Genomic DNA, 13879 nt, shown 5'->3' on the forward strand with positions numbered 1-13879 from the left:
GCCAGTTTAACCCAGAGTTTAATGCATAAAACAACAAACCGCTGTGAGATCCTCACTCCTAACACTAAATAACAACAGCAACATGCAGGTGTGTGTGTGTGTGTGAGAGCAGTATGTTTATACAAAGCTTGACTAAATATTCATGTTCTCAGCAAAAGTAAATTACTTGAATATTTTAATTGTTCTGTTGAAATAAAAGATTTATTTCACTTACGTTTTGAAGCCTTTAACACATTTTCATAGTTTATTTTTAACTGTGGAGATGAACTGCTGAGAGCCCACACCTCCACCAGGGGGAGCCAGCCGTCCTCTGTGTAAAAGACTAACGGGTGCGAGCAAGAGACCAGAGAGTCTGCTGTAAACAAACACACATTGAGGCCCCATCCACACGGAACTGGATGTTTTTAAAAACAGATTATCCTCCTATTGAAAATGTCTCCGTCCAGACGTATACAAAAACAACTACTAAATCATTCCAGTCCAGTAGGGGGCTATAGTACCCTCTTAAAAAGAGACATCAACACACCACAAAGCCTGAGAGAAACAGAGGTTTAATCCCAAATCACTCCATCCTCCCTCTGTAGGGCACTACACACGTCCTGAAACGACTGAATGTAGATGTTAACAGTACAGTGTATATTTCTAACACACATCATTTCTATTTATTCATCTGTGTGAATCTGAACTCTAGTGCTGTCTGTGTGTGTGTACAGTGTAGTTTTTGACTGATGTAGTTCACTGTAGAGGGAGTGAGGAGCTGTGTGTGTACAGTGTAGTTTGTTGGAAAGTAAGTAATATTTAAAAAATTGTTTAAAAATTAAAGTTGTAACTGTACGTAAGAGTAAATGTCATCTAACGGTTCAGGGCTGTGTTCATGAGTGAGTGACAGTAATAAATCTGATCTGATGAAGCTCAGTGAGTGGAAATAAACGCTCTAATTTTAAACAGAAACATCGGGACTTGGGGATCAAACACCATCTTTGGAGATGTGAGGTTTTGGTCCACTGTCTGAGCCCTCAGCCAAAGAGACACGTCCCTCGACAGTGGCACGGCACCCGGACGGAGGCGGGGCTCAGCACCAGCTCCTGGAGCATCTCAGCTGTTCCGAATATGGGGAACAGCGTTCCGGTGAATCTCTCGGTGAAGGTGTAGAGGTGGCTCCGCCGGTGGACGTCGTAGAAGGACAGCTGTCCCTCGTCATAGTCCAGGTGGACGCCCACACGTCTGGGTTTGGGGCAGAGGGACAGAGGGGTGACCGGGAAACCCATGGCCTTCAGCTCGGAGCCCCTCTCAAGCCGCAGGGTGTAGTATCCCACGGCGGTGGTCAGGAAGCCGTAGCCCCTGCGGAACGCCGAGCCGCAGGCAACTCCCACCCTCCAGTCCCTGTCTCCCACCTCCACCTCCCAGTAGTGCCTCCCGCAGGCGAACCCCTGCAGCGCCAGGGCGCAGGGCCAGCCGTCGAACCTCTGACCGCGCTGAGGGATGTCCCGCCTCTCTGAGCTGGACCTCATCCGCCTCCCGTCCTCCGAGATGAACAAACACGGGTGAGCAGTGTCCGGGTCCAGCGTCACGTCCACTGGAGAACACAGGAAACAAACCCTAAGGGTGTCATCCTCGACTCCGACTGTTTCACTTAGTGCTCACACCACCATCAAAACCTCATTTTCATCTGTAACACTGACAAACTTAGGCTTTTTCTCTCTCGATCTCGATCTGCTGCTGCTTCCGTCTCCGCTCGGAGTGCACTTTTCTTCCTCCCTCTTTGTGTTTAGACGACAGTACGTTGTTATCTATGATTTATTCTTTGTGTTGTTTGGAAATTGTAATTTTCAATTTTCAATAAAGCAAGAGACAACAGCACCAGAGAAATACAGGGAGAGAGGTAAACAACCTCCGTGAAGCTGGCCCCTCATATGATGAGAAACGGAATACAAACGTGTCCTTTCGTTAGTGCTGCGTTTGTGCTGGTACCTTTTTTGTAGAATTAGACATTATATCTTATTACCTGTTACGTAACGCAGCCCCTCATTAGTGGCCAAATCGCTCCAAAGTGGTCTCATTTGTTCGTGCCTCGTTTGTGCTGGTTTGTGCCGTTAAAAGAAACGCTAGAACCATTTTCCTTCTTGAGTTATTCAGCCGTAAAGTTCCAACGAGTGACGTCACTCAGCCCCTCATCAACGTCCAAATCACTTCAAAGTGGTCTCATTAGTTAGTGCTGCATTTGTGCTGGTTTGTGCCGTTAAAATGAACGTTCGTGCCAATTTAATTCGTGAGTTATTCAGCCATAAAATTTAACAAGTGAATTCACTCAGCCCCTCATCGTCCAATTCGCACCAAAGTTCCCAGCTAGCAAAATTGTATCAGCCCACACTCGCGCCGAATCACGCACGCCGGAACAAAAACACTCGGCCCGATGCCGGCATGCGGAGTCTTGGCCGTGATGTACGGCCGTAGTGTGGGCCGATAGTTTTGGCCCGAGTCTGGTAAACTCTCGGCCGAGTGTCGTGGCTGAGGCGCGGCTCAAATGACTCGGGCCTAGTCCGGCAAGCCATAACTATTTGGACGTTGATGAGGGGCTGAGTGACGTCACTTGTTGGAACTTTACGGCTGAATAACTCAAGAAGGAAAATGGTTCTAGCGTTTCTTTTAACGGCACAAACCAGCACAAACGAGGCACGAACAAATGAGACCACTTTGGAGCGATTTGGCCACTAATGAGGGGCTGCGTTACGTAACAGGTAATAAGATATAATGTCTAATTCTACAAAAAAAGGTACCAGCACAAACGCAGCACTAACGAAAGGACACGTTTGTATTCCGTTTCTCATCATATGAGGGGCCAGCTTCACGGAGGTAGAAACACAGATAGAGAGAGAGAGAGAGAGAGAGAGAATGTAGTTTCAGTGGATTATGGCCTTTACTTCAGAACGAGCAGAAAACAGCACCAAGAGCAGCTGAGGTCTCGGGAGTTAGCTGTACATTTACAGTTCCACCTTAAATGGTGAAGTGATTTCATTCTAGTGTGTGATGCTACTGCAGCATTTAAGGTGGAACTGGAAGTTAGAACAGAACTCTGCAGAATGAGAATCTGAGCTGAGCTCCATGTCACAGAAGAGTGAGGAGAGGGGGGTAATCTCTGATTGTGGAACTCTTCTGAAGGAGAACGAGGCCCTAAATGTAACCAGCAGCTCCTCTGATATCACTGCAGACTGGTGCAGAGCTGCTACAGAGCGGCGCTAGTCGCCTGGGAATGAAGCGCTGCTCTCTTTTATTTGCGTTCTGATGACGTATGAGGGTCTTGAAGGTCGTCCCGTTTCATAGAGGGATATTTTAATCATCAGCACCTGACCTCTCTAAAGTTTGATGGCCGAAAGCTATCAAATCCTCACAGCAATGCTGTGTTGTCTAGTGTAGTGCTGAGATGAGGGAATGTGCTGGATGCTGTGGGTCAGTTACCTGCTGCGTGACAGATCCAGTTCCACACTAAAATAAAACAAAGACAGAAACATCACTATCACAAACAGCAATGACATCACGCATAAATTAAATAAAGGCAGGGGGGCGGGGTGTGGTCTGTGATGTCACTCACCTGTGTGTGGAATATAAGAAGTGGCTCCTGAAGGGAGAGATAGGATAAATCAGTCAGGAATGTTACACATTTGAAGATGTATCTGAAACTATAAAAACATGTAACTACACATTAACAACACGTGTAACAACAGTGTAATGCAGATGTTGGACACGTCACAAACATTTTCACTATAAACAGCGTAACTCACCGTGAGCCTGAGAGCGCTGCTTCTGAACCAACCACAGCCTTGGAATCAGCTCCTACACACACACACACAAGTTATACACCCTTACAGTTAAACATCATTACAGATATACACTGTTACATGTGTGTGTCTCTGTGTGTGTGTGTGTGTGTGTGAGAGAGAGAGAGAGAGAGAGAGAGAGAGAGAGAGAGAGAGAGTGAGAAAGAGAGAGAGAGAGATTATATCTGAAACATCTGTGTTTTTAAGTCCAGATGCTCTGAGTGAGTTTGGTGATTGATTACTGATGCCTGTACCTTGTCCAAATGCTCCGCGTGAGTCTGGTGATTGATTACTGATGCCTGTACCTTGTGCAGATGCTCTGAGTGAGTCTGGTGATTGATTACTGATGCCTGTACCTTGTCCAAATGCTCCGCGTGAGTCTGGTGATTGATTACTGATGCCTGTACCTTGTCCAGATGCTCCGAGTGAGTCTGGTGATTGATTACTGATGCCTGTACCTTGTCCAGATGCTCCGAGTGAGTCTGGTGATTGATTACTGATGCCTGTACCTTGTCCAGATGCTCCGAGTGAGCCTGGTGATTGATTACTTATGCCTGTACCTTGTCCAGATGCTCCGAGTGAGTCTGGTGATTGATTACTGATGCCTGTACCTTGTGTAGATGCTCCGAGTGAGTCTGGTGATTGATTACTGATGCCTGTACCTTGTGTAGATGCTCCGAGTGAGTCTGGTGATTGATTACTGATGCCTGTACCTTGTGTAGATGCTCTGAGTGAGTCTGGTGATTGATTACTGATGCCTGTACCTTGTCCAGATGTTCCAAGTGAGTCTGGTGATTGATTACTGATGCCTGTACCTTGTGTAGATGCTCTGAGTGAGTCTGGTGATTGATTACTGATGCCTGTACCTTGTCCAGATGTTCCAAGTGAGTCTGGTGATTGATTACTGATGCCTGTACTTTGACCAGATGTTCTGAGTGAGTTTTGTGATTGATTACTAATGCCTGTACCTTGTCCAGATGCTCCGAGTGAGTCTGGTGATTGATTACTGATGCCTGTACCTTGTGTAGATGCTCTGAGTGAGTCTGGTGATTGATTACTGATGCCTGTACCTTGTGTAGATGCTCTGAGTGAGTCTGGTGATTGATTACTGATGCCTGTACCTTGTCCAGATGTTCCAAGTGAGTCTGGTGATTGATTACTGATGCCTGTACCTTGTCCAGATGCTCCGAGTGAGTCTGGTGATTGATTATTGATGCCTGTACCTTGTGTAGATGCTCCGAGTGAGTCTGGTGATTGATTACTGATGCCTGTACCTTGTGTAGATGCTCTGAGTGAGTCTGGTGATTGATTACTGATGCCTGTACCTTGTGTAGATGCTCTGAGTGAGTCTGGTGATTGATTACTGATGCCTGTACCTTGTCCAGATGTTCCAAGTGAGTCTGGTGATTGATTACTGATGCCTGTACCTTGTCCAGATGTTCTGAGTGAGTCTGGTGATTGATTACTGATGCCTGTACTTTGACCAGATGTTCTGAGTGAGTTTTGTGATTGATTACTGATGCCTGTACCTTGTCCAGATGCTCCGAGTGAGTCTGGTGATTGATTACTGATGCCTGTACCTTGACCAGATGTTCTGAGTGAGTTTTGTGATTGATTACTGATGCCTGTACCTTGTCCAGATGTTCTGCGAGTGCGACCCAGATGAGCAGCTCCACTGCGGCCTGCAGATGGCGCAGTCTCCCTCTCTTCCACTGCATCTCCATGTCGTCCAACACCAATAACACCCCCTCACCCGGCCATATACCACACTGAGAGAGAGAGAGAGAGAGAGAGACAAAGAGAATGTAAATGAAAGAGAGAGAGAGAGAAGGTGCTGGACCGTCCTGGGGCTGATTCTGAGTTAAACCAGAGAACTTCATCCTGTCCTGGGATGGGGACGGGTGGGTCCTCTCAGAGGATTAGTGTGTGTGTGTGTGTGTGTATACAATAAAGTGGGTCAGAAAGGTCAACCGTCTTCAGCCAGGACAGAAAAGATTATCATAACCAGGTTAATAACTTAATCAGAGAGAGAGAGAGAGAGAGAGAGAGAGAGAGAAAGACACAGACAGAGAGGAGAGAGACACAGAGAAAGAGAGAGAAAGAGACAGAGAAACAGAGAGAGAGAGAGAGAGTCTATGGTGAAGTGAGAGTTACAGAATTAGAGCTGCGGTGATTAGTGTCTCAAACCTGGTCAGGAGTTGTGTATATATATATATATATTTATAGTGTGTGTGTGTGTGTGTGTGTGTGTATGTAGTGTGTGTGTGTACGTAGTATGTGTGTATGTAGTGTGTGTGTATATATGTGTATGTATGTATGTGTGTGTATTGTGTGTGTATATATGTGTATGTATGTATGTATTGTGTGTGTGTGTGTATATATGTGTATGTATGTGTGTGTGTGTGTGTGTGTGTGTGTATATGTATGCAATGTGTGTGTGTGTACCGGGTGCATGTTCCTCTGACTGTGTGTCCAGTCCATTATGGCCCTTTTTGAGTTGCTGAGGTTGTTCTCCTCTCCCTCCAACAGACACACCAGTCTCTCTCTCCAGTCTCTTCTCTCCACACACACCTCCGGCCCAATCAGAGACGACATTGGCACGTTCTCCTGAAACACACAGACACATACACACACACACACACACACACACACACACAGACACACAGAGGAAAGAGGCCAAAGAACATCTACTAACACCACAATATTTGATTGTTATTGCGGTAACCAGACCACATCAACAGTAGGACAAGCCCAGCGCTGCAGTGACACTGACGGGGAGAGGGGACAATGGAGCTGTGAGAGGGGACAATGGGCCACATTTTTTGTACTGACCTTCATCTCCAGAATGGATGCTATCTCCATGATAAACTGATCACACACAGCTGGAGGCCAGGTATCCTCACCTGTCCAGATGTGGGCAAGCACATCTGCCTTCTACAGTAGTGGGATAAGAGAGAGCAGTTAGTGATGGGGACATCTGAGTGTTAATGTGGTGTTCAGGGGTAGTGTACGGTGGTGTAGGTACAGTGTGGTGTAGGTACAGGTGTAGTGTAATATACAGATGTAGTGTAGTGTACAGGTGTGTATACAGGTGTACTGTAAATGTGTTTGTACAGTTATAGTGTAGTGTGCGGGTTTAATGTCAAGGTTTGTGTACAAGTGTGATGTACAGGTGTAGTATAAAGGTGTGATGTACAGGTGCAGTGTAGTGTAAAGGTGTGATATACAGGTGTAGTGTAGTGTAAAGGTGTGATATACTGGTGTAGTGTAAAAGTGTGATGTACAGGTGTAGTATAAAGGTGTGACATACAGGTGTAGTGTAAAAGTGTGATGTACAGGCATAGTGTAAAGGTGTGATATACAGGTGTAGTGTAAAGGTGTGATGTACAGATGTAGTGTAAAGATGTAATTTACAGGCGTAGTGTAAAGGTGTGATGTACAGGTGTAGTGTAAAAGTGTAATGTACAAGCGTAGAGTAATGTACAGGTGTAGTGTAAAGGTGTAATGTACAAGCGTATTGTAAAATGTGATGTACAGGTGTATTGTAAAGGTATGGTGTACAGGTAGTGTAAAGTGTGATGTACAGTTGTAGTCTAAATGTGTGGTGTACAGGTGTAGTGTAAATGTGTGATGTACAGGCATAGTGTAATGTGCAGGTGTAGTGTAGCGTATAGGTATAGTGTAAAGGTGTGGTGTATAGGTGTAGTGTAAAGAAGTGATGTACAGGCGTAGTGTAAAGAGAGATGTACAGGTGTAGTGTAGCGTTTAGGTGTAGTGTAAAGGTGTGATGTACAGGTGTAGTGTAAAAGTGTAATGTACAAGCATAGAGTAATGTACAGGTGTAGTGTAAAGGTGTAATGTACAAGCGTATTGTAAAATGTGATGTACAGGTGTATTGTAAAGGTATGGTGTACAGGTAGTGTAAAGTGTGATGTACAGTTGTAATCTAAATGTGTGGTGTACAGGTGTAGTGTAAAGGTGTAATGTACAAGCGTAGAGTAATGTACAGGTGTAGTGTAAAGGTGTAATGTACAAGCGTATTGTAAAGTGTGATGTACAGTTGTAATCTAAATGTGTGGTGTACAGGTGTAGTGTAAATGTGTGATGTACAGGCATAGTGAAATGTGCAGGTGTAGTGTAGCGTATAGGTATAGTGTAAAGGTGTGGTGTATAGGCGTAGTGTAAAGAGAGATGTACAGGTGTAGTGTAGCGTTTAGGTGTAGTGTAAAGGTGTGATGTACAGGCATAGTGTAATGTGCAGGTGTAGTGTAGCGTATAGGTATAGTGTAAAGGTGTGGTGTATAGGCATAGTGTAAAGAGAGATGTACAGGTGTAGTGTAGCGTTTAGGTGTAGTGTAAAGGTGTGATGTACAGGCGTAGTGTAATGTATAGGTGTGATGTACAGGTGAATTGTGATGTACAGGTGTAGTGTGTCGTATAGGTGTAGTGTAAAGGTGTGATGTACAGGTGTAGTGTGTCGTATAGGTGTAGTGTACAGGTGTGCTTACCTGGCAGATCCAGCTGAGTTCTCTGGCCAGCTCCATCACAAACAGCTGGCTCTCTGTCAGCGATTCTCGCCTTTCAATTTTCGTTCTCCGGCGAGACTCCTGTGATTATACAGTGTTATTGATCATTGATTACTAATTAGTTCTGTGGTACTGAGACAGAAAATCAGGTTCTACAGACGTGTGAGTGGAACCTGCACCTTCAGATGGATCTTCAGGTTCTTGGCTGGGTCTCTGAGGAACTGCAGACACTCCTTTATCATCCTGGCGGAGGTGGGCTACAACAGAAACAAGTTTTCAGACACTTCATCCAGCATTGGTAGTTCACCTTTCTACACTCTACTAGAGCCCAGTAGGGACCAGTAAAGACCAGTAGAGTCCAGCAGGGACCAGTAAAGACCAGAAGAGTCCAGCAGGGACCAGTAGAGTCCAATAGAGTGCAGTAGAGACCAGTAGAGTCCAATAGAATCCAGCAGGGTTCAGTAGAGACAATTAGGGTCCTGCAGGGTCCGGTAGAGACAATTAGGGTCCAGTAGAGACCATTAGGGTCCAGTAGAGACCAATGGAGTCCAGAAGAGGGCTGTGGAAAAGCAACATTAGGCTCATGTGCAGCTGCTCCAGAGCTTTTTGTGTGTATAGATGATACACACTGTGTCCACACACTTCTGGACACTATCATCACTGGACCTTAACACTCCCAGGCTGGTGATGGTGGGGGGGTCCAGAGCTGGAGGGGGTGGGTTGTGCTGAGCTGTGATGTTGAAGATGCTGAGGATCGATGCTGTGTGAGAGACTGCAGTGTTGGGGGTGAGGGGGGGGTATGTCCTGGTCTTTTCCGCAGTGTGTCTCTGTGGAGCTCGTTGCGGAGCTGACCGAGGGTCCGCTGAGACCTGAGGAGCTTTAGCGGAGCGCTGAAGGCCAGACTCTGTTCTGCCAGATCAGCAGAGAGCCCCCCCCCACCCCCCGACAACACAATCTGCTTCAACATCGGAGCAACTCAAACACACCACTCACTGCGGCACACAAGGGTCACACCGGGACATGGTGAAAAACGCTGACCATCCGCGCGGTCATCAACACCTGCATTCCAGAACAGGACTAACACGGTCAGGAACTACGCTCTGACGCTCTGATAAACGTCTAACAGCTCAAATCTACATCAACCACAAGATTAAAACCACCGCTAAGCTCTACACTAACGGTTCTTTGAGCGATGCTGTAGAAGAACCTCTTCGGGTTCCATAAAGAACCAATTTAGTTTAAGAAATGCCTGTGTGAAGAACCTTTTAAAGATTTAGAAAATTCATCACTCGTTCTAAAGGTTGTTTACCCATTTAACCACATCAACAAATATGGTTCTTTATGGAACCAAAAGTGGTTCTTCTATGGCATCGCTCACAGAACATTTTGTAGCATCTGTACGTTAATGGTGTAGTGCTTTTCCACCAGGGTGGAACCGGTTCTGTTTCCCTTCCTGAACCTAATCTGGAACATCTCAGCAAGTTCCCTTTAATATAAACAGGTTCCTGAAGCAGAAATGTTGGTTCCCAGCAGAGAAGGCGTTGATGGCATCTGTGGCTAAGTGAAGAGATAAAGAAGCTCCAGAAAGAGTTCAGAGGCTGAAATAAAGCCTAATGGTGCAGTGGACCTGGACGGTCATTTACAGAGTGTTATAGAAATAAATAAATGGAAATAAATGGAAAATTGAAATGAAAAAAAAGGCATTCATTCATTCATTCATTCATCCATTCATTTCCTGTTCCAGTATGAACTGAGGCAGACGACGGGGAAAGGGTTAACCGCTCTGGAGAGAGCTATCCTGTGCAGAAATAATCCGGATTATGGACACACACAGAACACGTGACTCAAACTCAGGGACACCTGCTGAGCTCGTGCCATCAATAATCCCGTAAGTAAATTAAAGTAAGAGTTTACAACTCACAGCAAAAATAACTCTCACTGTTCCTCACCCGGGCTGTGTTTACACGCGCTGCACAAAGCCCTGCAAATTCACTTGTCCATTCCACCTTAAAAAATACAGCAGGTAACACCACATAATTTTACATTCCACCTTAAACTGTGCCGAGGTTACATTAGTCACATAAATTCCCATTCCACCTTAAATGGTGCAACTAGTATATAAGTCTAACTTATTTTCTCATTACATTTTATATAATGACAATTATAGCCAAGCACCTCCGAAATATCTAGGTGTACACACACACACACACACACACACACATTTCTATTCCACATTTAATGGTGCAGTATTTACAGTCCAGCACTTCAGCTTTTAACTGCATATGGAATTTGCCATTCCACCTTAAACTGCATCAGGAACGGATTCAAGATTCGCAGAAAAAAAAAATTAAGGAAGATTTTCCAGGTCCACCTTAAACAGACCGGTGTCTGGGTGCTACTGCTTCATTTTTTAAGGTGGAACGGAAAGGTTCCATTAAAATCAAACTTTCAGCCCAATTCGTAACTAATATATTGAAAAATAAAGCTTTATCAAAATAACAACCCTATTTTTCATTCATTAAAATGTAAATCACGTGTGCGCGTGCATTTCCTTTCTCTCTGCACGTGACTAAATATATATTCAGTTTATGTAAATGAATGGGGAGTAAATAAACAGCTGTGGTGCTGCAGGTGTGATGCTGTGGATGAGTGAAGATCCAGGTGAGTGCTGTGTGCGCGCGCTGAGACTCACCTGTCCGTTTCGGTCTGCAGGTGCTTCAGGTGTGCGGCTCCTCTCCGCGCGCAGCACCTACTTAAACTTAAACACACACACACACACACACACACACACACACGTGGGATTTACTTCACTTCGTGTGTTTACGGCTGCTTTGCGAAACAAGCCGAATGTCAAGCTACAGTTCTTAAAGTAGACGCTTGGTGGCGCTAAGTGACCGAACAATGCGGGTGAAACCAAGTGCACACATTTTTGTAGTTTTAATATTTACAGAGTGCAGCTTATTTAGTTTTATTATTATTTATAGGAATCTTTATAGATTTTGCGTTGGGTTTTTTATTGTTTTGTGTTTTGAAATATTTTTTTTCTCATTTTTGTCAAACGATATACAGCAGGTGGTCTTAATGTTTTGGTTGATTGTAAACACCTCTATGATTAAAAAAAAAAAAAAACGACACAGAGACAAAATACAAACAGTTTTTTTATTTTGAAAAAAAATAAAGCATAAATCATATTCAGGACAAAACAAAACAACGAAAACAAAAGTTACAAAAAATAAAATAACATAAAAAAAAAAAACAAAAAAAACAATGCCCTCCATGATGCTTCTTTATAAAAATACAAAACCAAAAAACGCATAAACAGATTATTTTAGAGTGGAGCATAAAAAACAAACAAGAAAATACAAAATAAATCTCAGACATCGGGGGGTCGGGGGTCCAGAAACAAAGGGCAGTGATTAGTTGACTCTTTAAACATGGATCAAACACTGTGAACATAATCAATGCTTACAAAGAACCTCCCAATATTGATCATATACAGTAAATATTTACATAATTATTGCAGATTTGCATAGTCTACTACTGGCGCATATTTGTTCAGTCATTTTAATGTAGCTTGCCTTGAGATGTCAACATTAAAGGTGCAGTCTGTCATTTCTACCTCCAAACCCCTTTATGAAAATTATTTAAAATGTATTTATTTATAAAATTTACAATGTTTTCTCATATGAACAGAGGGATCAAACAATCAGATTACACTCCATAGAGCGGGTAACCCACATGGTTTATTAGAGGATCTGAAACTCCAGACCACTAAGGGTCAATGTAATGACAGACTGCACCTTTAAAGATATTAATGAACAGAAATAATATTAAAGCAACAGTTTGGGGGAAACTCTTTCCTCTTTTTGCCTCTTTACACCAAACACAAAGAAGCTAACCTCAGCTAGCGGTTAATGCTAACTAAATATTAGCATTCTAGGTTTTTAAATTTTTAGTTCATCTTTGATCAATTTTACAGTAAAAAAAAAAGTTACAGCATCCGATTTGTCTTTGATGACGGAGTGTTAAAAATTTGATTAGCATTAGCATTAGCTAGCTCAGGGAACGTAGGCCGAAAATCTGATTTCTGTGAGCATTGGAAATAAGAATGCTAATGCTAATAACTTAATTACAAGCATAGTTACAGCAGCCTCATAACTTTGTCGCTAAAGCTAAAGACACTGGAGGAAGTTGGTGTAAAGAGGAAAAATGTTTAAATTTGATTTTCCACCAAAACATTTCTTTAAAAACAATGTAAAATATAATCAAATTGTTTGTTTAAAAAGATGATGGCAGTTTAAACACTTTTCAAGAAGCCGTTTTGTGTTGGAGCTTCCCACATTTCACTTTTATCAGTGAAAACACAGCGCTGTGGAGAGTGTGCACACGTGCCAGCGCCCCCTGGTTAAATCCACGTTTTGTGAAAAATTCTATTTATTTACAGAGTTCCTTTTTAAGAAAAAAGCCCAATGTATAAAGTGACAGCATTTTTACAAAGTCCGCATTTCTCATTAAAATAACTAAAGATGTGAGAAAAAAAGTGAAAATACAAACAAACTTGGCATTTTTTGGTAACATTTCTATTTATTCACTGAATTAAATACATTTAAAAATCTAAAATCTATTTTGCACAGGGGACAGTGGATCTGAGAGAGGGGACAGTGAGGGGACAGTGGAGCTGAGAGAGGGGACAGTGAGGGGACAGTGGAGCTGAGAGAGGGGACAGTGAGGGGACAGTGGAGCTGAGAGAGGGGACAGTGAGGGGACAGTGGAGCTGAGAGATGGGACAGTGGAACCCAGAGAGGGGACAATGAGGGGACAGTGGAGCTGAGAGAGGGGACAGTGGAACCCAGAGAGGGGACAATGAGGGGACAGTGGAGCTGAGAGAGGGGACAGTGGAACCCAGAGAGGGGACAGTGGAGCTGAGGAAGGGGACAGTGAGGGGACAGTGGAGTTGAGAGAGGGGACCTTAAGGGGACAGTGGAGCTGAGAGAGGGGACAGTGGAGTTGAGAGATGGGACAGTGGAGCTAAGAGAGGGGACAGTGAGGGGACAGTGGAGTTGAGAGAGGGGACAGTGAGGGGACAGTGGAACCCAGAGAGGGGACAGTGGATCTGAGAGAGGGGACAGTGAGGGGACAGTGGAGCTGAGAGAGGGGACAGTGAGGGGACAGTGGAGTTGAGAGAGGGGACAGTGAGGGGACAGTGGAGTTGAGAGACGGGACAGTGAGGGGACAGTGGAGTTGAGAGACGGGACAGTGAGGGGACAGTGGAACCCAGAGAGGGGACAATGAGGGGAGAAATGAGGTGATTGTAATATTTTGGCTGATCTGTGAAATTACCCAGGAGGTTTAAAACTTTTGCACAAGTTACTGAAGGGCATTTTAAGGGCACATTAAAAATACTGAACACACACACATACACTCTCACAAACACTCACACACACACACCCACATACACACTCACAGATTACTCACTGCTTTTATCATGAACTCAAGCCAAAGTACATTTCTCTGGTTTCAGAGAGATTCCTTATCGAA

At 44.2% G+C, this 13879-nt stretch overlaps 1 protein-coding gene across 2 annotated transcripts; it reads right to left on the reverse strand.

Moving 5' to 3' along the window:
* Nucleotides 1-7: 7 nt before the first annotated feature.
* On the reverse strand, nucleotides 8-11148 carry zgc:194990 (uncharacterized protein LOC568410 homolog). Of its 2 annotated transcripts, XM_066644590.1 has the most exons (11): nucleotides 11034-11075; nucleotides 10291-10347; nucleotides 8521-8598; nucleotides 8324-8422; nucleotides 6648-6749; nucleotides 6261-6422; nucleotides 5447-5584; nucleotides 3780-3831; nucleotides 3590-3616; nucleotides 3457-3483; nucleotides 8-1576 (listed from the first exon to the last, which is right to left on the reverse strand). In XM_066644590.1, the coding sequence occupies exons 3-11, from the start codon at nucleotides 8581-8583 to the stop codon at nucleotides 1017-1019; spliced, it is 1230 nt and encodes a 409-aa protein (XP_066500687.1). In that variant the 5' UTR covers nucleotides 8584-8598; nucleotides 10291-10347; nucleotides 11034-11075; the 3' UTR covers nucleotides 8-1016. The 2 variants fall into 2 exon arrangements, with proteins under 2 accessions (XP_066500687.1, XP_066500686.1); XM_066644589.1 differs by lacking the exon at nucleotides 10291-10347 and having other exon boundaries at nucleotides 11034-11148.
* Between the last annotated feature and the right edge of the window lie 2731 nt (nucleotides 11149-13879).

Source organism: Hoplias malabaricus, chromosome 14 (assembly GCF_029633855.1).
Source record: "Hoplias malabaricus isolate fHopMal1 chromosome 14, fHopMal1.hap1, whole genome shotgun sequence".
Lineage (NCBI taxonomy): Eukaryota > Metazoa > Chordata > Actinopteri > Characiformes > Erythrinidae > Hoplias > Hoplias malabaricus.